This window comes from Oryctolagus cuniculus, chromosome 4, assembly GCF_964237555.1.
Source record: "Oryctolagus cuniculus chromosome 4, mOryCun1.1, whole genome shotgun sequence".
In the NCBI taxonomy this organism is placed as follows: domain Eukaryota; kingdom Metazoa; phylum Chordata; class Mammalia; order Lagomorpha; family Leporidae; genus Oryctolagus; species Oryctolagus cuniculus.
Window position 1 is genome coordinate 148578528 of NC_091435.1, and position 24761 is coordinate 148603288.

Consider the following 24761-nt stretch of genomic DNA (forward strand, 5'->3'; position numbering starts at 1 on the left):
GATATATTTTTGGAAGTTAAAATACATTATTATTTCATCATGGCCATACATTTCACCTATCAGAATAAAATCTTATAATTTTAAAATGAAATAAAAAAGTTAAAAAAATAAAAAAACACTAGATTGTATAAAAATCCACCATCAAAAAGGAATCATGGCTCCATGGATTTCCAGTACTCTTCATTATAGAAACTGGGGGAAGATGACCTGAGCTGCACCTAAACCTGCTGACATTACAGTTACTGAGAATTCAAAGCTCTTTGAAGGCATCTTTTTTTAATTTTTTTTTTTATTTTTTGACAGGCAGAGTGGACAGTGAGAGAGAGAGACAGAGAGAAAGGTCTTCCTTTGCCATTGGTTCACCCTCCAATGGCCGCCGTGGCTGGCGTGCTGCAGTTGGCACACCACGCTGATTCAATGGCAGGAGCCAGGTGCTTATCCTGGTCTCCCATGGGGTGCAGGGCCCAAGCACTTGGGCCATCCTCCACTGCACTCCCTGGCCACAGCAGAGAGCTGGCCTGGAAGAGGGGCAACCGGGACAGAATCTGGCGCCCCAACTGGGACTAGAACCCGGTGTGCTGGCGCCACAAGGCGGAGGATTAGCCTAGTGAGCCGCGGCGCCGGCCTTTGAAGGCATCTTAAATATAGATATATGTATGTGTGAGTGTTAGGCACACCCATAGGAGTCTGTTAGTCATCAAAAACTGCATAGGTATTGCTTCTCAGGTGTGTGTGTGTGTGTGTGTGTGTGTGTGTGTGTGTGTATTAAACCTACCTAATAGCTAAAGATAAAGTTTATCATTTCTGATTGGGTCTCACTTCTTAATAAGAAATAAGTATAACACTACTTCTAGTCCAACTTTATCATTTATCCAGTCTTGTTTAATCTGTGTATTTTCCTACCTTCTTACCCTTTGCTCTTTGCAAGCAAAAGGATGATTGAAATTTGGCTTCTCATTTCTCTCCAGTCACCTGTGCCAGAGAATACAACTGTCCTTTGCAGAAGAGCTTCTTTCTGGCCAAATGAGAAGCCTGCACCACCACTCAGTGATGGGAGGACTCAAGTAACCTGTCAGTCCAGCAACTGTCCCAGGGTGGCTGATTTCAGACCTTGCTGTTGGAGGGTCCAAAAGGAAGGGTGTGAGCAGGGTGGTGCCCACATGGCAATAGACTGTCCTTTGAAAGTTGCATCACTGAGAAAGGCTGTATCACAGGGCACTGACCCGGTTTCCCTCTTGTTTGGCATTCTGTTCAGATGTTGCGATAGGAGTCTCTCTGCCAGCAGGGCCCATGGCGGATGAGGATAAACAGCAGCACCACTAGGATACCAGACACCACGCAAAAGGCAACAGCAAGGATGACCTTTAGAACTGTGGGAAAACAGAAAATGTATTAATGTAAAATGAATGCATTAGGAAAATATGAATTTCATATCATATCAGTGTTGACTTCTGCCTTCATTGTAAACATAAAAGGCATTTCTGAAGGAGCCTTGAAATCAGCACAGGGCTGTGAAAAGGACTCAGGATTAGGAGTGAGGAGATGATCTAGATTCCAGTTCCAAGTGCCTTTCAACCTTTTCCTCAGCTCCCACTATAAAGGGAAAATAACTGAGTGAAATATTTCTAAGGACCTCTTCTAGCCCTAACTTTATGCATTCTTCTATAGCTAAATTACCAATTGTCCATGCCCACAGGTCAAAGGAAATTCTGAATATTGAACTGTAATCAACCGGATGTAAAAGCAATGGAATCTTTGTACTTTTGAATTTGATTTTCAGCTGAATATGTTTCAGAGTGAAAATCTTGAACACATATATGTTTATTTACACATATCCTTGATGCTTGGTGAGATAAAAAGATGATACAAGGGCACTTCAAAAAATTTATAGAAAAATGGAATTAAAAGATGTTTATTGTGGCTGGTGCTGTGGTGTAGTAGGCTAAGCCTCCTCCTGAGGCACCAGCAACCCATATGGGCACTGGTTCATGCCCTGGCTGCTCCTCTTCTAATCCAGCTCTCTGCTAATAGCCTGGGAAGGCAGTAGAAAATGGCCCAAGTGCTTGGACCTCTATACCCACATGCGAGACCAGGAAGAAGCTCTTTCTTTTTTTTCTTTTTTCTTTTTTTTTTTTTTTTTTTTTGACAGGCAGAGTGGACAGTGAGAGAGACAGAGAGAAAGGTCTTCCTTTGCCGTTGGTTCACCCTCCAATGGCCACCGTGGCTGGCGCGCTGCGGCCAGCACACCGTGCTGATCCGATGGCAGGAGCCAGGTACTTATCCTGGTCTCCCAATGCGGGTGCAGGGCCCAAGCACTTGGGCCATCCTCCACTGCCTTCCCAGGCCACAGCAGAGAGCTGGCCTGGAAGAGGGGCAACCGGGACAGAATCTGGCACCCTGACCGGGACTAGAACCTGGTGTGCCGGCACCGCGGCTCAACAGGCTAATCCTCCGCCTAGCGGCGCCAGCACACAGGAGGAAGCTCTTGACTCCAGGCTTTGGATCTGCCCAGCTCCAGCTTTGGCAGCCATTTGGGGAATGAATCAGCAGAAGAAAGACCTCTCTCTCTGTCTCTCCCTCTTTCTGTCTGTAACTCTTCCTCTCAAATAAATAAAAAAAAGATCCTTAAAAAAAGATGTTTGTTTTGAAGCAGAAAAAAATTTTTGAAATCCATTCATAGTTTTATCATAGTACATATTTTCCATGAATTTTTGATGAATCCTAACTTGGTGGTCATTTAGTTTGAAACACTAATTCATTATTTCATTTGGAAAGTTACTCTCAACATGCACACACCCTAGACAACTTATAGTATACACAAAGTGAATACCAGTTTATACCATCTCTAAATATATGTCTCCTCATCATACAAATATGGGGTTACTTTTTGGCTTAAGAAATGAAAAAGCAAACAATTCTAATCCCATCAGGTCTTTCTATGGAAACTTAGTGCTCCACAGAACACAGCTGGAAATCACTGATGTAGTCTGATCTTATTGTAGACATGAGGAAAATAAGAAGCTAAGAGATTAGATAATGCAGTTAAGGAAAAGCAATAGTAATGGACTTGGATAGTTGGGATATTATGATTTTAAAAGCCATATTTTAACTAATGACTTCCAAATTTAATTTTTCAGCCCTTAACTCTCTCCTAAGCTTACAATTCTTATATCTGTCGCTCCCCCTCTTCATGGAGGAACGACACTGAACCCTGCCTAGGCTTCATATCCGAGTCACGGCACCATTATGTCGCTCCCCGTCTTCATGGGGGAGCAACACAGGACCCTGCGCTGTTCTTTCGTCTGCTCGGCCCTCCCCGGGTTTGCTGCTGGTTCTTCCCGGGTTGGCTACTATCCCTTCCACCTCCGTGGAAGGGCAGTTCCCCCTGGCCACATTCCCCACTTCCGCAGGGGAGCGGCACTCCGCCAGCCGGCTCTCTCGGGGGCTGCACAGGTGTTCCCTCAGATGTTCCCCATAGATGTTCCTGGTGCATGCCGTCTCTCTCCTCCTTTATAGTCCTCCTCTGCCAATCCCAACTCGGCTGCCCACATGCCGAGTACGCTGCTCTCCTCCAATCAGGAGCAAGTCCTACAGTTTATTGGCTGAACTGGAGGCAGCTGTGTGGAAGCTGTTTTCTTCTCTCCCAGCGCCATATTGTGGGAGAGCAGATGCATAGAATAAGTCTTAATTCGAGTAACTTAGTCTAGTCCGGGTTGCTCCCCACAGATCCCCCTTTCTTTTTATTTTTTGGCGTTGATACGCGCCTGTCTTCGGTGTCCCGCGGCACACACTCTGCTCTGCTTGCTAGAGTTGCCACAGGTTCTTACAAGTCCTATCAATCAGGCAAACCGAATCCGGGTCCTCTCTTCGCCATGTTGTGAGGAGGTTTTTAGGCGCTGATGCGTGCCTGTGTTCGGTGACCTGCGGCTCATACTCTGGTCGAGCCGCCTGCTGGTGCTTACCGCCTTACTAATCAGGCAGACCGAATCCAAGCCTTCTCATTGCCATATTGTGGGGAGGCCTATTGGTGTTGATTCGTGCCTATCTTCGGTGACCTGCAGCTCATACTCTGGTCGAGCTGCCTGCTGGTGCTTACCGCCTTACTAATCAGGCAGACCGAATCCAAGCTCTCTCATTGCTGTGTTGTGGGGAGGCCTTTCTATTTCTCTATTTCTCTATCTCGGGGCATTCCTATTTCTCCTGTTTTACTTCTATCTACCAGCATTCCTATCTCTCTCATTTTACTTCTAAACTTCTGTTTCTCTTATCCCTGCGGCTTCCCGGCGCCCGCCCCGAGGCTGCTTCTCGGCGGCTTCCCGGCTGAGCCGCTTCAGCCCGCGCCTCTCTCATCTGCGCGGCTCGGCTTTGTGCGCACACTTCGCGGTCTCGCACTTAGCCCAGCGTTCCCTATCTACTTGTGCCCCGCACGCTCTCTCTGTGCGCGGCAGCCTCCACGAGTCACACAGCGTAGCTTACGTCTCCGCCACTAGCATTCAATCTAAGTTCCCCGGGCTAACCTGGCGAATTCAACCCAGCTCACGTCTCCGCCCCACGATTTGGCTTCCCGTCCTTTGCTCCCCGGGCTAATCAGACGGATCCCAATCTGGCTTACGTTTCCGCTTCTGGTTTCAACTTTTCGCCCCCTTTTCCCGGGCTAACTTGAGAATCCCAAAGTGGCTTTCGTTTCCGCCTCGGCCTGCCCCCCGCGGCTTCAATTTCCCTAACATTTTTCTCTACCCGGTATGTTTCCCCAAGCTTTCCTCCAACAATGCTCCTCCCTCATTTCTCCGGGCTTCTCCCCACAGTCCGCATCCGAGTCTGTTTGTTCTAGCTTTCACTTTCGCTTTCGACCTTAGAGATTTCTCCCAGCTTCCCCCTGTAGTCCGTATCTGAGTCTATGCCTAGGCTTTCAATAGCTTCTTCCGGCACCTTTTTCGTCCGGCTTTTCCCTAGGCTGTTTGCTAGTCTCTCTCTCCGGCATTTTCCTGCTTCTTCCCGTTTCTTCCCTCCTAAGTTTCCTATCCGTCCTAGGTTTCCTATCCGAGTCACGGCACCATTATGTCGCTCCCCCTCTTCGTGGAGGAACGACACTAAGCCCTGCCTAGGCTTCATATCCGAGTCACGGCACCACTATGTCGCTCCCCCTCTTCGTGGAGGAGCAACACTGAACCCTGCCTAGGCTTCATATCCGAGTCACGGCACCATTATGTCGCTCCCCGTCTTCATGGGGGAGCAACACAGGACCCTGCGCTGTTCTTTCGTCTGCTCGGCCCTCCCCGGGTTTGCTGCTGGTTCTTCCCGGGTTGGCTACTATCCCTTCCACCTCCGTGGAAGGGCAGTTCCCCCTGGCCACATTCCCCACTTCCGCAGGGGAGCGGCACTCCGCCAGCCGGCTCTCTCGGGGGCTGCACAGGTGTTCCCTCAGATGTTCCCCATAGATGTTCCTGGTGCATGCCGTCTCTCTCCTCCTTTATAGTCCTCCTCTGCCAATCCCAACTCGGCTGCCCACATGCCGAGTACGCTGCTCTCCTCCAATCAGGAGCAAGTCCTACAGTTTATTGGCTGAACTGGAGGCAGCTGTGTGGAAGCTGTTTTCTTCTCTCCCAGCGCCATATTGTGGGAGAGCAGATGCATAGAATAAGTCTTAATTCGAGTAACTTAGTCTAGTCCGGGTTGCTCCCCACAATATCCATCTATGTACTTGACAGAAGGTGGTCCTCTCTTATCTCTGGTTTCATTTTCTATAGTTTTAGTTAGTTATTTGTGGTCAACTGTTGCCTGAAAGTATTAAATGGAAATTTCCAGTAATAATTCATAAGTTTTAAATTGCTCTGAATAGCATGGTAAAATCTTGAGCCATCCCATTCCCATCCCATCTGGGATATTAATTATCACTTCATTTAGCATATCCATGCTGTACATGCTACATGCCCATTATTCATTTAGTAATTATCTAGGTTATCAGATTGATTGCTGTGGTATATGTTTGTGCTCAAGGAATCTTTGTTTTATTTAATAATGGCTCCAAAGCATGAGAATAGTGACACTAGCAATTTGGATATGGCAAAGAGAATTCATAAATTGGTTCTTTTATGTAAAAATGATGAAAGCACAATAGGATTTTGAGACAGAGCAGGGGAGAGTCCATTCACATAATTTTTTATTTTATTTTATTATTGGTTATTGTTGTTTGTCTTTTACTGTACCCTTTTATAAATTAAACTTTATAATTGGTATGTATGCATTAGGAAAAACATAGTGTGTGTATAGACATATATGTGTATACACACACACACACACACACATATAGTTCAATACATGCATGATTTTAGGCATCCATCATATCCTCCATAGAAAAGGGGGGACTCCTGTATTCCCCTCGACACCTAATGAACATTTCCAACTCAACTAGTCCAAACCTGGTGTCTCTATCACTCCTTCCTCCTTCCCCACACCATATTTGCTTTTCCCACAGCCTTCCTCATCTCGGTTAATGAAAACTCCCTTTTTCTGCTAGCTCAAAACAAAACTTGTAGTCTTGCTTGACTCACTATTTCTTTGACATCCTATACCTGCTCTGTAAGGAATTCCTGCTTGTTCTACCAAAAATATATCCAGACAATAATGACTTCTTTTCTCTGCCACCACCCTTCTGTGAACCAGGATCATGACAATGGCCTTCTGCCTTCTTCAAGACAAATGTCTAGCCTTTCTACATTGCCATCTGTTTTCAACACAGCAACCAAATAATTTTAAGTCAAATTATGCCATCCCTTCACTTAAAGCAAAGTCTAGAATAGATACTCATCTCAATCAGAATAATCACTGGAGTCCTAATAATGACAGTTTATGAGACTCCATATAATCTGGCCTCCATTCACCACTTGGATTTCCTCTCTGGCTACTCTCTCTTCACCTACTCTCTGGCCTTAAGTCCTTTCTGCTGTTTTTCAAATGCACCAGCATACTTCCCTTTAGTGTTTTTGCTGTTATGGCTATTGCCATTTCATGAATAGTCTTCCCTTAGATCCCTGGATTAGGTCCCTTCCTTCCTGTCTTTGCTTAAACCTCATCTTTGCAGTGAATCCTCATCATTTAAAAACACAACTTGCATACCCCCTCCCTTCTACCCCAACCCAACCTTTGTGACTTCATCTTCCAAACCACGTATTTATTATCTGACTGCTAATAGAATGTAAGCTTCATAAAGGCAGGAACTCTTATTTCTTTTGTTCATAAATGTATTCCAGGCACTCAAAACAGTACCTGGCACATAGCAAGTACTAATAAATATTTGTAGAAAAAAATAATGACTCAGAAACCATAGGTTCCCAATTCTTTGTTTAATGTTTTATCTCATGATGCCAGAATGCTTCTTTGATTCACAAGAAGATGAATACTAATAAAGTTAGACCTTCCTGGATAGTGCCATTAGAATAGCAGATGGAGTTAATATCAATTAAATCAGAGTGAAGAAGGAAATCAAGGACTAAAAGGGAATCAGCAAGGAAGGCAGATACTAGTGATTATCCAACCCTTACTTTCATGGTTGGCTTTCTGCATTTATAAACATATTTTCAGTTGTTTATATTGGCTATGTTGTCTTCTAGTCCCATGGAATTTGCTTCCCACCTTTCCCTTCCTGCTTTCCTTCCTAGACATGCACTGGGCACATGTCAGTGCCAGGCAGGCTGTGCTAACTGCTGAGGTTCTGTGATCTCTGCTTTTGAGGAGCTCCAAGTATAGTATAGGAGAATCAGACAGAAAATTATGCAATGATATGATAAATACCTAAGGAAGGCATAAAAGAGATACTGTCAGAACAGAGTGAAAGTTTCAGTCAACAGAATGCATTCTATTTGGAATGGAATGAGTTCAGAAAATCTTCTGAGATTAGAGCTGGCCGTGAGGTGAGTAGGATTTTGCCATGAGACTGAAGGAGTCCACAAAGGCATGTTTGGGAAATAAGGAGAAATAATATGTTTCCTGGTGCATAGACTCAGGCAGGGGAGAACAGATGCTGAAACTGGGACATGGTTTTTAGGTTTCTGGATTTCTAGAAATTATCACAATTATTAAACACAGAAGTGACAATGCTTAATCTGAGTTTACAAAGACTAACTAGAAAAAATAGGATGGTGGCATAATAATAGGTCTGATAGAGAACTACTGAGATATCATGGATAATCTATGGAGGGATCAGAACTAGAATTATTGTCCTGGGAATGCAGGAGAGGGAATTCAAGAGACTCCTGCCATGATATGGAGAGGTTCTGTGACAGACTAAATATGCTGGCAAAGGAGAGCTACAGTCCAGGCAACCCTATCAGTTCTTGATTGAATGGCTGAGAAGACAATTGACACTCAGACACAAAGAAGACAAGTTTGGAGTAGAAGAGAGAACAAATTTTGTTTCAAATGTGAGGTTGAGATGAGTTTTTATCCTGATAGAGATGATCAGTAGGAAACTGGAGAAATCAAGTCTAGAATTCTACACTAAGAGGTGGAAAGAGAGATTGCAGAAGAAGACAGAGGCTTGGTATCCTGACTCCTGATGAGTGTGGAAGGAGGAAACCAAGGACAGGGCCCTGGGAATGATCATTTATGGGCTAGTAGAAGGGATTCATCCAAGAGAAACTGGCCAAGGAGACCTGGAACAAATAAGACTTAGAGCATATATGCTCTCTCTCCAATTTTAAATTATATGCTTCCTGGTACTACAAAAGATAGAATAGTGACCTAAAAGCTGAGCAAGAGTGGTCAATTCTATTTTACTGAGTTTAGGTCTACTGCAAGGAATGAGTACAAAGATGCTCCACTATGTGGGAACACAGAAGTTGCTACTTTTTTGAAAACCATGCTGGTGATAGGTACCAAAAGCCTATTCTTTTTGTCATTAACCCTCAAGTCCAAAGCTACCTTACTTTCTTTTACCTTTTGAACAAGTTTGCTTTCTCTTTCCCTCACCCTGATCCTTAGATTTTTGCCACAGCCTCCTATTTTCCCTATCTTCAGTCTCATTCCTCTCCATTCCATTCTCCCCATTGAAACTGAAGGACTGGGGCTGGTGCTGTGGCGCAGTGGGTTAACGTCCTGGCCTGAAGTGCCGGCATTCCATATGGGTGCAGGTTCAAGACCCGGCTGCTCCACTTCCAATCCAGCTCTCTGCTATGGCCTGGAGTGGAAGATGGCCCCAGGCATTGGATGGAAGACTTCTCTCTCTCTCTGCCTCTCCTCTCTCTGTGTAACTCTCACTTTCAAATAAATAAATAAATCTTAAAAAAAAAAAAAAGAAACTGAAAGAACTTCCTAAGACAACTAGCCAGTGACAGTGTCAATCCTCTGCCTAAATCTTTCAATGACTAGAACTACTCAACTTGGTCAACAGAAGATTCAATGCCTCCCCACAGGCTCAGCCCTCCATATGCTCACTGAACTTTCCCGTTTCTAAAATGCTCTAGGCTATTCCAGGCTATTTCTAGCCTCCTGGCCTTTATACTTACATTTATATATAAATATATATTTATATATTTATAATTATATTTATAAGTATATATTTATACTTATATTTTTCATCCATAACATTCTCCTCTCCATTCATCCCTATTCACCAAGCTCATTTTTTTTCTCTTTCAGGTTTTGTTTTTAACATTCCTCTTCTAAAAAGCCTTCTCTGATTCCTTCACTTAGGCTAATGCCTCTTATTATCTGTGTGTCCTTCAACATAGTACTCTGCATAGTTTACTGGCAGGGTTTAATTGTTTATCTCCTGTCTTCATTGGTTGTTCTGTCCTTCTTGTCCCAATGTCTACAAGATGCTGGGGACAATCTTGTCTGTTGCTGTTTCTTCAGCAGATTTGGCGGCTGCTACAGAGGCACACATTAAGTACACAACAGGCACTCAATAAATATTCAGTGTTTACTAAATATGCACAAACTTGGCGCCATCAATTGTACTTTTGGATTTGCCCTACTGGAATGGTTCACAAGTCAATGTGGGATGGAAAGGGTCTATGATATGGTAGAAACGTGTTATTGGAAGAGTTTGAATTCTGACCCTGTTACTTGTGGCACATTGTTCTCTGAGCTCTAGTTTTCTTTCCTGTAAAATGGGGAATGCTTCACAAGGAAAGGAAAAGAGGCCACTGAATTGATCATTTTCAAAAGGGAAGAGCAACAAAAGAAATGAGGGAAAAGTGGGTGTAATTTCATAGAATAGTTAGGGGATGAGAAGGAGATGAGGAAATAGAGTATAACTCATTAGTGGAAAATTAGGATTGAAGAGGGTGAGATGGAACAAGCATGTGCAAGTCTTTTGATGAGAGAATATTCAGGTATTTTCACAGGAAAGAAGGAGTTGATGCAGAGGAAGAAAGGGAAGCTAATGAGATCTACTGGGGTTCTGAGGCAGTAGTGGGGATGGGACCCCATGTGCAGTGAGAAGAATCAGTCTACTTAAGAGGGACATGATTTCCTGAGAAACAGCAGCAAAGGAAGGTTCAAGCTACTAGAATATTTTGAGGCAGTGTCTAAGAGCTATCAATGATTATTTTGCCTAAAAGAATAAAAAGACAAAATGGAAACAGCAGTTTGGGAAAAAATAAAATGGCCTTCCAAGGGAGAGTAGGAAAAGAGTTTAGTAGTGGTAAATACCTTTAACAAGCTGTGCTGAAAGCCATAGCTGGGGCTGGAATAGAAATTCTAACATTTGTAGTTCGAAATGAAGATGACAGGCTTGGACTTCTGTTATCTGCTGCTCTGCTTGGCAGATCAGAATGGAAAATGCAAATGACTGATTTGATTGAGGGTTGATTATTGGTGTGGTGGGCAGGGTAAGGGATAGGGCATCATTATGATGATCAGAAATGCCTAGGTTGAGGACAGGAATGGGAGTGAGAAGTGACATGGTACATTACAAAGCAAGTCCCCAGTGTCTTTAATGAATAAGGATTTAGCACTTAGGAAACTAAAGATAATGGCAATAGGATAAAAAAAAAGTTTATCAAACAGATGGCCTCATCTCTGAGGGAGAAGGGATAATGGAAGAGACACTATCAAACAGGCACTTCACAGCAAGAAGGAACAAGAGAATGTCCAGGTTACTACGCAGAAAACAGAGCCCAAACAACACAGGCATGCTTGATTTGCATGTGTACACAGCCAGTGACTGATCTTCACCATGTAGTCACTTTTCAGGCTCCTTTATTGCTTTTCTCTCCCATTTATGGACCAACTGATATTCAGGCTTCTGACATCTGGGCAAAGCCATGAGGAAGTCAGGCTAGATGTGGAGGGCTGAACATTTATTCAATTAGCAAGTACTAACTGAAAGCATCAGGTTCTTGGTACTGTCTACTGGCTGAAAAATTCAAAGACGAAAAAGGCATAAATCCTGCCTTTAAAGAACTCATAGTTGGATCTTGAATCACATGTATATGTACTATAGATTCTCAGCTTTACCAATATAATGTGGGAAGCTGGAGCTTTGCACAACTAAATTTGCTTCCTGTAAAATAACTGGAGGTGAACATTGAGGCAGAGTGGGAAGCACTAGTGAAGAAACTGATTATTAGTAAAGTGTTGGAATTAAAGAAACATTTAAAAAAATAGTTTTATTATTTTCAGGTAGTATAGCCTGGAATTTAGACTTACCATGAATTTTCTTGCAAAGGCTGTTTAATTTAATTGATTGGATCTGGCTTACTGGGTCTGCTAGACTCACTGAAAATATTGCTTATAGGTTTGGATAGAATTTCATGGGTGGAAATACCCTAACGAGTAGGGTTGCCAGGCATCCTGTACATATGGGGCATATCTTATATATAAAGATTCTTGGCTTTTCTGGAATGGCTTTCTCAGAACACCTGTAAATGTCTTCTAAACCACTTTTTCCGATAAATTATAGAAATTCAGCCGTAAGAGCTATTTGTAAAATTTATCTGGACATCCTTTCCTTTTGTTTGTGAAATTTGGTGGCCCCTATAAGGCACCAGCTCTGTCTGCTCTGCAGTCTCTCTGCTAAGGGAGGAAGCTGACCGGCCAAAGGGCGTTCTGTGTCTCAGCACGTTCTCAATGCTGAACAACAATCTGCATTCTGAAAACTTCACCGTTGCCCCTGGTATCACTCTTTAGGACAACACTGATCAACTCTAGAAGGTTTTCTTTTCCTTAAAGAAGTTCAAATATTGAACTCACCTTGTTGGAAGCTACCACGTGTTTTACCCTCCTAACAAACTTTGCATGAGCTAAAAGGGGCAGTGTGCTGGAAACCTGAATCAAAAAAGATCTGATCTGTAGCATTTGCTGATTTCCATAGTGAAAAGACTCCTGCCAATGTCACACTCCAAGGTGAAGTTGCTGAATTCCCACTATGAGATCTATGTGAATGGCTGCAGCGCATCAAGTCTACGTTTTCTTCTTACCTACATATTTTGGTGATTACAGAGACTTCCCTTGTACTTGGATATTGAGTTGTTGATAATAGAGTTTTGAGGACAAGAATTCTGCTAAGACACTACAGATAGATTTGACAAGAGGTGGTGTGGCTGATGGTGGGGAATGAAGGAGAGCTGGGGTGATACACAGAGTCTGGGTTAGTGGACTTTAGTGCTAATGAAGATAGAGCAGAATGTTCAGGGAGGAGAGGTAATTAATATGTGCAGTAATCGAGCAAATATTGATGGAGTACCAATGCCGGCCTGGCACAGGAAGCCCAGGAATTGAGGACAGGTAGTAGAGAGAACAAAACAGACATAATTCTTGCTTTTGTGGAGCTGACGTTTTATCCAATTAGAAATGGCCCCTTGAATGAAACTGTGGCAAAGTCTTTGGATCCTGAATTTTCTAATGAATGGCTTCAAGCTTCTGACAGATGCCATTCTAGTTCCTGTGGTATTAACTCAAGAGCTCCAATCAAATGGATTGTCAACCTGCAGAAAACCTCCCCTGATCTTCCTGATCTCCAATCAGAGTAACCTTTGCTCCCACAGCAAACCATGGCATGGTCAGACATAACCCCTGTCATTCTGTGCAATAGATATCATTTACTTCCCTAGTACACTGTGAGCTTCCAAGTTCTATCTTTAAATAGACCAGAGAGACACATCTGGTCTTTTAGCAGAAATAGTCAAGTCCAAACTGCATTTTCATGTAGGAATGTCTGTTGAAGCCAACCCAATTATTTTCCTTTGTATTACTATTTTAAAAGAAAAACAAAACAAAAACAGGGCCCCCGAAATCTGCCTGCAGGATTTTTATTCTAATTAAACACACACACACGCTTTTCAAAGTTTGTTGTGAAAAATAATGATTTTGGACTTCCTAGTAACGCTTTAATTCTCTATGTGACAGTTGAAGAAGGTTACACACATAGAAAAGGACCTTGAGGACAAACATTTACTTGGGAAAGAAAGGACACAAAGAGGCAAATCAGTTGATGTCTTGGGTCAGTCATGCTGCAAGCAACCCGAAGAGGCAATGGATTTGCTCTAGATTCTGGCAACCAGGAGACAGCATCTCTAGAAAACATCTCTTTTCCACGATGGTGAGTTAGCACAGTGTTCTCAGACGTGTTGCACCTGAAAACCTACAGGACTCTGAGGGGTATCATTTGAGCATGATTTCTGCTTGGACAGTGAGCACTGCAACAGGCCTGTGGGTTAGCTAGTGTTCTCAGAAGATGCCAGCATTGAAGCCTTCCCTAGATTCTCTTTATCCTCTGAACAGATTTTCACAACCACATTCCCAACATTTCAATGAGTCTTGAACTTGGAAGCACAGAAAATCTTCTTATATTTCTAATTTTTTTCTGGTTCAATATACAACATCGTACTTCCTCCTTGAAATCAACTTCAGGTTCAACATCTCCTACCAGCAGAGCTTTAAGAGAAATTCCAACATGCAGGACTCTCCTCTCTGCTGGGCTATGCCTGAACATATTGCTCTAATCAGATTACTTATTTGCCATGATGTGTAGTCTTCAAGGGTTACTGACCAAATCACACACATCAAAGCTTTCTAAAAGCTTGATTTTGGTGTCTTTAAGGGAATATGAATGTTGCAGGTCAAAGGATACAAAGAGGCTTTTCTCTTTCAGCTGTGATGCCCAATATTCATGTTTTAAAATAAACACAGTAACAGGTAGTACCAGGTTCCCAGCATAGAAAGCTTTTCCACAAATCTCCTTTGTACCTCAACCTTGAGAGAAGGCTGGAGATAATGAATGAGTTCGTCCTTTGTCCTTTAGCCTAGGCTTAAAGTTTTTCCCTTGCTCCTACCCTAGATTGTGGGTTTTGTTTGCAATCTGGTCCACTGCAGACCTTTAAAGAACAGCCTCATCTAATCTTGCTCAAGTAAAATAAGGAGATCCTTAAGCAAGAAGTCCTGTGGGACCAATCACAGCTCTTGATAGCCCCCATGAACTTTGACCTAAGTTTAATTTTGCATTATATTTTGGCACTGATGATCTTTTCCATGAACACTGAAAAAAAAATAACCTAAATCCCAAAATTGAGTAAGGTTTATGGCAAGTGGGAGGCAGGGTCAGGTGGAGAGGTAGTAGTTGCCTGAGGTTGGGGGTTCTTGAAACATACAATTGTCACCTAAAACCCATTTCCTTCTAAGCTGGAGGCAATGGCTAAAGTGCATTCCCGAGCATCTGCATGAGATGCTGTGCCCTTTCTCTAGAGCTCTGTGTGCAGACTAATCCGAAACGTCCTCAGTACCTTGGTGGCTGCTTGTGACCATACACTCCGCGGACCAGTCTTGAGGGATCACAGGGGCAACCAGCTCAGCAAATTTCTCCAGGGGGCAGCTTGTAGTACAGCCTGGCAGCGTGAGGGGATGAGGCTCGTGCTGTGTCTCGTTCCGATAGTACATCTCCACCAGGTACTCCCTGGCAGGGGAAAGCAGAGGAGAGGGCTCCATGAGTTCTGGGTTGTGGAACTCTGAAGGATCGCTTTTCACCTGAACAGCAATATGTCAGTTGAAGGACTAGTGGAAGAACATCTGGGGATGATGAGGTTTTAGCCAGTTTATGTGTGGGAATCAGAGGTGGGCAAGCAGGGCAGTCTGGAGGGTGGAAATGTTGATGAACTGGGCCATATGAGGTGGGGATCAGGATGTTAATCAGAGGAGGAGGCAAGAGGCAGGATGGGACTCTGGACATGACTCTGATAAACAAAGTGTAGGTTTCCTCAGCCTATTGTCTCCCTTCCATGTGCCTCATTGCCCTCTCCTTCCTTCTCTTCCATTCTCTTTCAGTCTTTCCCCTAATGTATCCCTCCCTCCTCAACTAGGGCATAACCATAGAATTAAAAAATGTATAGCATGTGTGCTTGAATATATGCAAGGCTTTATAAAAATTATCTCTTGGAAGGAAGGGGTGGCAACAATATTAAGGAGGGCTTTCCCAATACTTTATTTAAAAAAAAAAAAGTAATATTTGGAGAAGGTCCAACGGCTTAAACCAAACTCGGTAGTATGAGTGGCTTATGGATGTTAGTTGCAAATCAAATAGGCAAGAGAGAAATTTTGGGCCAGTATTGTAGCATAGTGGGTTAAGCTGCTGCCTGCAATGCTGGCATCCCATACGGGTACCGGTTTTCCTAGCAGCTCCCCTTGCAGTCCAGCTCTCTGCTAGTAGCCTGGGAGGTCAGTGGTAGATGGCTCAAGTGCTTGGGCCCCTGCTACCCATGTGGGAGACCTGTAGGAAGCTCCTGGCTCCTGACTTCAGACCAGCCCAGCTCTATACTTTGCAGCCATTGGGAAGTGAACTGGCAGATGGAGGATCTCTCTCTCTCTCTAACTCTGCCTTTCAAATAACTTTTTTTTTTTTAAGGAAGAGAAATTTGAGTAGGATTTAGTGATCCAGCTTAGGGTAGTAATCTCACAATTGCAACTTTTGGATATTATAAATACACCTTTAACTTTTTTTTCAATTTTATTTAAAAATTGTTTTAACAGGGCCAGCAAGTTAAGCGACTGCCTGTGAAGCTGGCATCACATATGAGCACTGGTTCAGTTTGAATCCTGGCCGCTCTGCTTCTGATCTTGCTGCCTGCTAATAAGCCTGGGAAAGCAGTGGAAGACAGCCCAAGTCCAGGGCCCCTACCACCCACAGAAGAGATCTGGATGGAGTTCTGGACCAGCCCTGGTTGTTGCAGCCATTTGGAGAGTGAACTAGCAGATGGAATATCTCTCTGACACCCTATACCCCACCCCTTCTCTCTAATTCTGTCTTCCGAGTAAATAAATAAATATTAAAAAAATCATTTTAACAAATAAAAATTGTACATAGTTATGGGGTACTATGCAATATTTCATTACATGTGTACATGTGTAATAGCCAATCATAGTAAATATTATTTACCTCCTCAAACATTTAACATTTATGTATGTTGAAAACATCTAAAACCATATATTTCTGCTTTTTTAAATAGAGAAATATACAGTTCACTATCATTATCTGTAGATATTCTACTGTACCACAGAATCCAGAACTTCTTAATCTTTTCTAACTGTAATCTACTCTTTTTTTAAGATTTATTTATTTATTTGAAAGTCAGAGTTACACAGAGAGAGGAGAGGCAGAGAGAGAGAGGTCTTCCATCTGCTGGTTCACTCCCCAACTGGCAACAACGGTTGGAGATGTGCCGATCCGAAGCCAGGAGCCAGGAGCTTCTTCCAGGTCTCCTACACTGGTGCAGGATCCCAAGGACTTGGGCCATCCTGCACTGTTTTCCCAGGCCATAGCAGAAAGCTGGACGGGAAGTAGAGCAGCCAGGACTAGAACCAGCGCCCATATGGGATGCCAGCGCCTCAGTCCAGGGCGTTAACCCACTGGGCCACAGCGCTGGCCCCTAATTTACTCTTAGTACCTGTTAATCAATCTTTCTCCATCTGTTCTTCCCCTCTCCCTCCCTAGCCTCTGGTAACTACCATTATATTTTTAACTCCCATGAGACCACCTTTTTTTTTGTTTGTTTCCACACACATATAGATTACACAATACTTGTCTTTCTGTGCATGGTTTATTTCACGTAACCTAATCACCTCTAGTTCCATCCATGTTGTTTTGAATGACAAGATTTTGTTCCTTTTATGGCTGAGTAGTATTCCATTTTGTATATGTACCACATTTTTAAAAATCCATTCATCAATGGATGGACACTTAGGTTGTTCATTTTTTGGCTACTATGAATACTGCTGCAATAAACATTGAGGATGTCTCTTCAATGGACTGACTTCATTTCTACTGATTTTATATATATATCAAGTAGTGGGACTGCTGCATCATATGGGAGTCATACATTTTTTGAGGCACCACCATACAGTTTTCTGCAATGGCTATACTAATCTTGTCTTACAAAAGTGTGAAAGGGTTCCCTTTTTTCCACATCCTCGCTAGCCTTTGTTATCTTTTGTCTTTTTTTTTTTTAAAGATTTACTTGTATATTTGAAAGGCAGAATTACAGAGAGGCAGAGAGAGAGAGAGAGAGAGAGAGAGAGACAGAGAGAGAGAAGACAGAGAGAGAGAGAATCTTCTACCTGCTGGTTCACTCCCCAAATGACCACAATGGCCGGAGCTGGGCTGGTCCATTCCTGGCACATCAGCAGGGAGCCAGATTGGAAGTGGAGCAGCCAGGACTGGAACCAATGCCCATTTGGGATGCCAACACTGCAGGCAGTGGCTTTACCCACTACACCACGGTGAGGGCCTCAGTATTTGTCTCTTGATAATAACCTTCTAACTGGAGAGGGGTGATATCCCATTATGGTTTGGATTTGTATTTCCCTGACAGTATGTTGATCATTTTTTTCATGTACCTGTTGGGCATTTATGTGTCTTCCTTTGAGAAATATCTGTTTACATCTACTGCCCATTTTTAATTGGATTTTTGTTGTTATTTAGCTGTTTGAGTTTCTTATATGTTCTGGATATTAATCCCTTATCAGATATTTAGTTTCTAAATATTTTCTCCAGTTCTTTAGGTTGCTTCTTTACCCTGTTGCTTGTTTCCTGAGCTGTGCAGAAGCTCTTTAATTTGATGAAATCCTGAGAGTATTTCAGGCATGGAAAGCCAAGACACTCTGGCAAAACAAACAAACAAACAAACAAACAAACATCTAAATGAAAGATCTCTGTGAGTGAGATCCCAGTGGAAAGAACAGGTCTTCAAAGAAGGAGGTACCTTTCTCTGAAGGGAGGAGAGAACCTCCACTTTGACTATGACCTTGTCTGAACAAGATAAGAGTCAGAGAACTCAAGGGGCTTCCATAGCCTTGGAAACTCATGACTGGAGCATAGGGAGATTACTGATGCCATAAACAGGAGTGTCAATTTGTAAAGTCAACAACAGGAGTCACTGTGCACTTACTCCTCATGTAGGATCTCTGTCCTTAATGTGCTGTACATTGAGACTTAATGCTATAACGAGTACTCAAACAGTATATTTCACTTTGTTTCTATGGGGGTGCAAACTGTTGAAAGCTTTACTTAATGTATACTAAACTGATCTTCTGTAAAAAAAAAAAAAAAGACGACGAAGAAATTATCAATTCCCAACTTGACTCTCACTGGGATTAAACATGACAATAGGTCTGATCTGATCTGATTTCATTTCATCATCATTTAAAAAATCATCTATTATTTTTCACTTTATGTTTCTGTGTGGGGGCAAACTGTTGAAATCTTTACTTAATGTATGCTAAACTGATCTTCTGTATATAAAGAGAATTGAAAATGAAAAAAAAAATTTGATGAAATCCCATTTTTGCTTTTGTTTTCTATGCTTTGGGGGTCTGATGCAAAAAATGCTTGCCCACTCCCATGTCCTGAATCTAAACAAGCCTTTTAAAACTTCACTTTAAAAATACATATAAGCATAGTAACTGCATATGCTCACTTATAAGATATGCTTCTGGGGCCGGCACTGTGGCACAGTAGGTTAATCCTCCACCTGCTGCGCCAGCATCCCATGTGGGCCCTGGTTCTAGTCCCAGCTGCTCCTTTTCCAATCCAGCTCTCTGCTGTGGCCTGGGAAAGCAGTAGAAGATGGCCCAGTTGCTTGGGTCCCTGCACCCACTTGGGAGACTGGGAGGAGGCACCTGGCTCCTGGCTTTGGATCAGCTGTTGTAGCCATTTGGGGAGTGAACCGACAGATGGAAGACCTTTCTCTGTTTCTCCCTCTCACTGTCTGTAACTCTACCTCTCAAATAAATAAATAAAATTTTTTTTAAAAAAAGATATGCTTTTAAGAACTTCCCTGATACTATATAGATGAGTATTTATATCTTGGGATAACTTTACTAGTGGCAGTATCTTTTATCTCAAGATGATAGAACCTAAATGACAGTAATCCATCAAAACTCAGGATTCTCTTTCCATAGAATAGAATTATGGCTCAGAAGTGACTACATTTCTCAAACACCCTTGCACCTGAGTAAGACCAAGGGACTAATTTCAGCCCATGCAGGGGTGGGGGACCTTTTCTATTTACCAAGGGCCATTTGAATATTTATAACATCATTCACAGGCCGCACACAATTATCAACTTAAAAATCGGCCTGCTATAGACTTACTGAATTTCAAGTCCCATCTGTGGTTGCCTTGGTAGGGCCAGACAAATGATTCTGCAGATCTTATATGGGCCATGGACTAGATGGTCCCCATCCCTGCTAAGTACAGAGATGACATCTGGCCCTTTTGGGTTGAGGTGGTTAATGAGCAGTTGTTTTCTCCACCCTCTCATTCCGTTCTATAAGCTGCTGCAGGTGAGCACAGCAGTCATGAAACCGTAACTCTAAGACAGGGAACCCGAGGTGCCCTGAACCACCGCACCATGGGACACTTGCACTGACTACAGCCCAGGAACACCGCACTGCCTGTTGCTCAGGAATGCTGCCCTGAATGTTACTGGAAATGCTGCACTGGATTCTTAGACAAGTGATAAATTAAGTTCTATTGGGTTAAACCTCTGAGAATTTAAGATTTGTTTGTCCAGAAACCAAATTTTCCCTTATCATTTCCTTATTAGTTTTACAGAACTCAAGACTAGATCCCATAGTGAAGACACAAGTTAAAGATGCATACCAAGAGTTTAGAAAAATAGTTTAATAAAATGTAAAAATAGTAAAAAAGCTCTCTTTCACCTTATTGAATTATTTTATGTAGAATATGATTCTAAATTTCTATACTTGGCTAAAGCTTAAATCTTTTAAACATATTGAGTTGCTGTATCTGCAGTCTTATTAGTTTATATATTTGAGATAGTTGAAAATCTAAAATTTCTCTCCCTCTCCTTATTTTCTCATAGGGAAAATTCGAGATCACTTTAAATGTCAAGGTGACCTAATAAGCAGACATACACAGTATTTATTAACTTGCTTCCTTCTTGTTCCTAATGTAAAAGCAATAAACTTTAACCTTTGATATTTCTCTGGAGTGCCAATTAAAAATTCCTAGTACCACAGCAAGCTGGACCTGTGCATGACCCTTGGTTAAATTTTTTCTGCATGTCAACATCACTTGGTTGAACAAGATATCTTACACTTGATTCATGACATGGCTTTACTCAAGGCAGTCAGAGAAGGTGATAAAGTGGGAGAAGATGCAGTCTATTCAGGACCACTAGGGTACAGACACCAGACAGGAGAGAGGTCCAAATTGTCAGGGGATTCTCTTGCCTTTGGGATTCAGGCTGGATTTGCCAACTGTGCACCCAGAGCTGGCCTTCCAAAGGGCAGACTTGTGCAGGGCTTGTTATTTGGGGAGGATTTTGTGTCTCATCCCCATTTTCTGCCATGTTGGCTGGTCTCCATTTTGTGGGTGCTGACTCTCCCACCTGTAGCTACCTAACAGCAAGGTGAGCCAGGGCAAAATTTTTATTCTACTTCACTATGCCTGGCATCCCATGAGAGGCTCAAGAAATCTCTACCCTTCTATAACTATACATGACTCCCTCTCCTTATAATCAATGAGGTCTCAACAAACTCAGGGACCAGAAACTTACATTCAGGACTACAAGATGTGCAAAATGAAGTACAGGGCCCCTTGATAAAAAAGTATTTAGAAGCCGGCGCCGTGGCTCAATAGGCTAATCCTCCACCTTGCGGCGCCAGCACACCGGGTTCTAGTCCCGGTTGGGGCGCCGGATTCTGTCCCGGTTGCCCCTCTTCCAGGCCAGCTCTCTGCTATGGCCAGGGAGTGCAGTGGAGGATGGCCCAGGTGCTTGGGCCCTGCACCCCATGGGAGACCAGGAAAAGCACCTGGATCCTGGCTCCTGCCATCGGATCAGCGCGGTGCGCCGGCTGCAGCGGCGGCCATTGGAGGGTGAACCAACGGCAAAGGAAGACCTTTCTCTCTCTGTCTCTCTCTCACTGTCCACTCTGCCTGTCAAAAAAAAATAAATAAATAAATAAAGTATTTAGAAATTGAAAATGGTGGCAATGGATCTTTAAAACAAGCCTGAGCTACTTTGAGCATCAGGCCCAGTTTGATGGCCCCATCAGGCTGGTCCTGTTCACAGCTGCTGTGAACACCTGGAGTGGAAAGCAAAAGACCAGAGCACTTTAAAAAGTTCACAGAATTTGGAATGAAAAGATAAGTTCATTTTTGTGCCAAACGTGTTGAAATTCATGCATACAATGGGCCTTCAAAAAATTAGTGAGAAATGCATTTTATGAGAAAACTATGAATGGATTTTAATGTTTCAGTCAGGTCTACCTAAGCCCTGGTCAGCCAGGAGGCTGACATCAGGTGGCAGAGAGGCAAACATGGGTCAGAAATTGTGCTTTAAGAATCTTCACTGGTGGATATGGATCACCAGAGCTACAGAGATATGTTAGAAGTCTTTAATTGGAAGAATATGGTTATGAGGCTACCATCAAGATAATTTGTTTTTCTCTTGGTGACTTCTATCAAACTGTGTTTTCCAAAGAACAATAAAATGTCTGCATACTTCCCAGAATCCATGGTGTTTCTAAGCAGTGTAATTGCTGTCACTTTGTATACTCTCAAGTACACTGTTTCCTAATAAGAGTCCTCGGGACAACAAAGGAAAAAGAGCCTTGACTAGCTAAGATGCTGCTACCACCATCTTCCCTCTGATAAGAAAACCAAACAGTCACCCCAGCCCTTAAGCCAAGATAACAACAGTAACTCATAACCCAAGGTCCAGGGATGCAGATTTGGAAAAGCATTTCTCAGACACGTACCCATTATCAAGGTGTAGCTCCATGAAGTGGCAAGAAGCATAGGGAGGAAGTCGGCCATTGTAGACATCTAGCGCCATCTGTAGGCCACTCACAGTAGTGTCATGCTGCAGAGATTTGAAGCAAATTATTATCTTTTACCTCTGGTTCAGCTTCCCATTCAACAAATATTAAGCACTTGTAAAGCAGCTTCTGACTCAATTAATTTTCCCATACACTCAGTGAGTTCATGAGTAGAGAGTGAAAGAACTAATTTTGGTTAAGCATCTGCTGTGTGCTAGGCAACGAGAGTTACATGCACATCATTTTTCACATTTAAAAGATGAAGGGGGCAGGCACTGTGGTGCAGCAGTTAACACTACCACTTGGGATGCCCACATCCCATATCAGAGTGCTAGTATGAGTCCTGGTTATTCTATTTTCCAACCAGCTTCCTGTTAATGTGCCTGGGAGACACCAGATGATGGCCAAGTACTTGGGTCCCTGCCATCCACGTGGGAGACTTGGGTGGAGTTAGGAGGTTTTGGCTTCAGCTTCACCCAGCCCTGAATGTTATGGGCATTAGAGGTATGACCAGTGGATGGGAGATTCTCTCTCACCCCCACCCCTGCCTTGATACCCAGAGATATTAAGTAATGTTCTTGTTGTCATATAAATCTCAAATGGAAGAACATGAATTTGAATCAATCTTATGATTTTAAATACTGTGGCTTTTCTCATTATAGCATCTTTTCAGTTTGTTTCATTGATTTTCATCAAATTTTAAAATATTTTGGAATATATTAATGCTAGATTATATTTTCCTATAAAAGAGTATCATCTGTGATCTTAAAGTTGTGGGGGGCACATGAAGTTATATTCAAGAAGGATAAAATGTAAAGAAGTAGAGAGTATAGCATATAAATAATTGTAAAGTTAAATGTTTGCCTCAGAGTGGCTAGAAGGTATATGTAGAATTGTTTTCAGCTCCAGTCTTACCACTGATTATATAATTTGAACCTTCTGACTTCCATATTCAAAAATAGGCATTCTGGGGCCAGTGCAATGATGCAGTACGTGTAAGGCCCAGCTTGTAGGGCTGATATCCCATATGTGTGCCGGTTTGAGTATTGGCAGCTCCACTTCTGATTCAGCTCCCTGCTAATGTGCTTGGGAAAGCAGTAGAGGATGGCCCAAGTCTTTGGGCCCTTGTACCCATATGACTTTTCTCCAGAATAACTACTGCTGAGAAAGCCTTTGCCATGAGACAGTGAGGGGAGAAGGGTCAGCGTGCAGGGGTCTGTTTCCTTGCCCATTCCATACTCCGTAGGGGCTTTTTTTTTTTCCAGACAAAATATACTTTAATTTCTTGGGAATCAGCTATTGGAAAAAATTATAACTAAATACAAATGTCTAAGTTCACTTAGGGCTTCTGCATAGACTACCTTTTCTTAAACTGGACTTACAATGGTGGTTTTCTTGTTTTCCTTCCATTAAATTTAAATTTTTCATCCTGCCCAGTGGTTCACAGCACTGGCTTCAGAGTTATATCATCTGGCAGCATTTAGAAGACCCTGATTCAGGCCTCATGCCCTGGGATCCTGGTTTAATTGGTCCGTAGTGGAGTACAGGAATCACATTTGTGAAGGGCTCCTCCGATGCTCTTAATGTGCAGCCATGTTTGAAAACCATTGAACGAGGCCTTGACTTGGAGGCTTGTGAAGTGATGAAATCAGCACTGGGCTGGTGGGACAAGGATACTGCACGGAGCACACGGACACCTGTGTTCCTTCCTCACCTCCAGATGCCTGCTCTGTGTGTTGTGCCACTGGGAATCAGCTGAGTTGGTCTGTGGTTGTACAGATTCTGCGACAGAAATTCTGAGCTGGGATCTGAAAGAGTCATTTGCCTTTTCTGCTGGAAGAGCCTGTACAGTGTAAGTCAGGAGGTATCGTCCGGCAGGATTTACAGCAAAGAGACATTGCTGTAAATGTAATGTAATGTAAATGTAATGTAAACTAGGGACATTGAAGTCCCTAGTTGTGGTTACCTGATGCCTACCTACACCATTCACCTCTCTGAAGCTTAGCTGCTACTTCTTTTTTTTTTTTAACTTTTATTTAATGAATATAAATTTCCAAAGTACGGCTTATGGATTACAATGGCTTCCCCCCCATAATGTCCCTCCCACCCGCAACCCTCCCCTCTCCCACTCCCTCTCCCCTTCCATTCACATCAAGATTCATTTTCGATTCTCTTTATCTACAGAAGATCAGTTTAGCATACATTAAGTAAAGATTTCAACAGTTTGCTCCCACACAGAAACATAAAGTGAAAAATAATAGATGATTTTTTAAATGATGATGAAATCAGATCAGACCTATTGTCATGTTTAATCCCAGTGAGAGTCAAGTTGGGAATTGCTAATTTCTTCTTCTTCTTCTTTTTTTTTTTTTTTTTTTTTTTTTACAGAAGATCAGTTTAGTATACATTAAGTAAAGCTTTCAACAGTTTGCACCCGTGGGGGCTCTTTTAATACATATCACATTCTCAGATTCTCCCCCAGCAGT

At 42.7% G+C, this 24761-nt stretch overlaps 1 protein-coding gene across 7 annotated transcripts in view; it reads right to left on the reverse strand.

Moving 5' to 3' along the window:
- The window catches only part of ACP3 (acid phosphatase 3), an 88158-nt gene that overhangs the window by 25310 nt on the left and 38087 nt on the right, over positions 1-24761 (reverse strand). For 2 of the 7 annotated variants that reach the window (XM_051818462.2, XM_017338011.3), the window contains exons 9-11: positions 22216-22319; positions 14724-14893; positions 1224-1370 (exon numbers count right to left, since the gene is read on the reverse strand). In XM_051818462.2, coding sequence (XP_051674422.2) covers positions 1252-1370; positions 14724-14893; positions 22216-22319 — 393 coding nt within the window. In that variant the 3' untranslated portion in view covers positions 1224-1251. Of the gene's footprint in view, positions 1-854; positions 1371-14723; positions 14894-22215; positions 22320-24761 lie in introns of those variants that run through there. The other 5 variants (XM_051818463.2, XM_002722062.5, XM_070072816.1 and 2 more) reach the window with 3 other exon arrangements.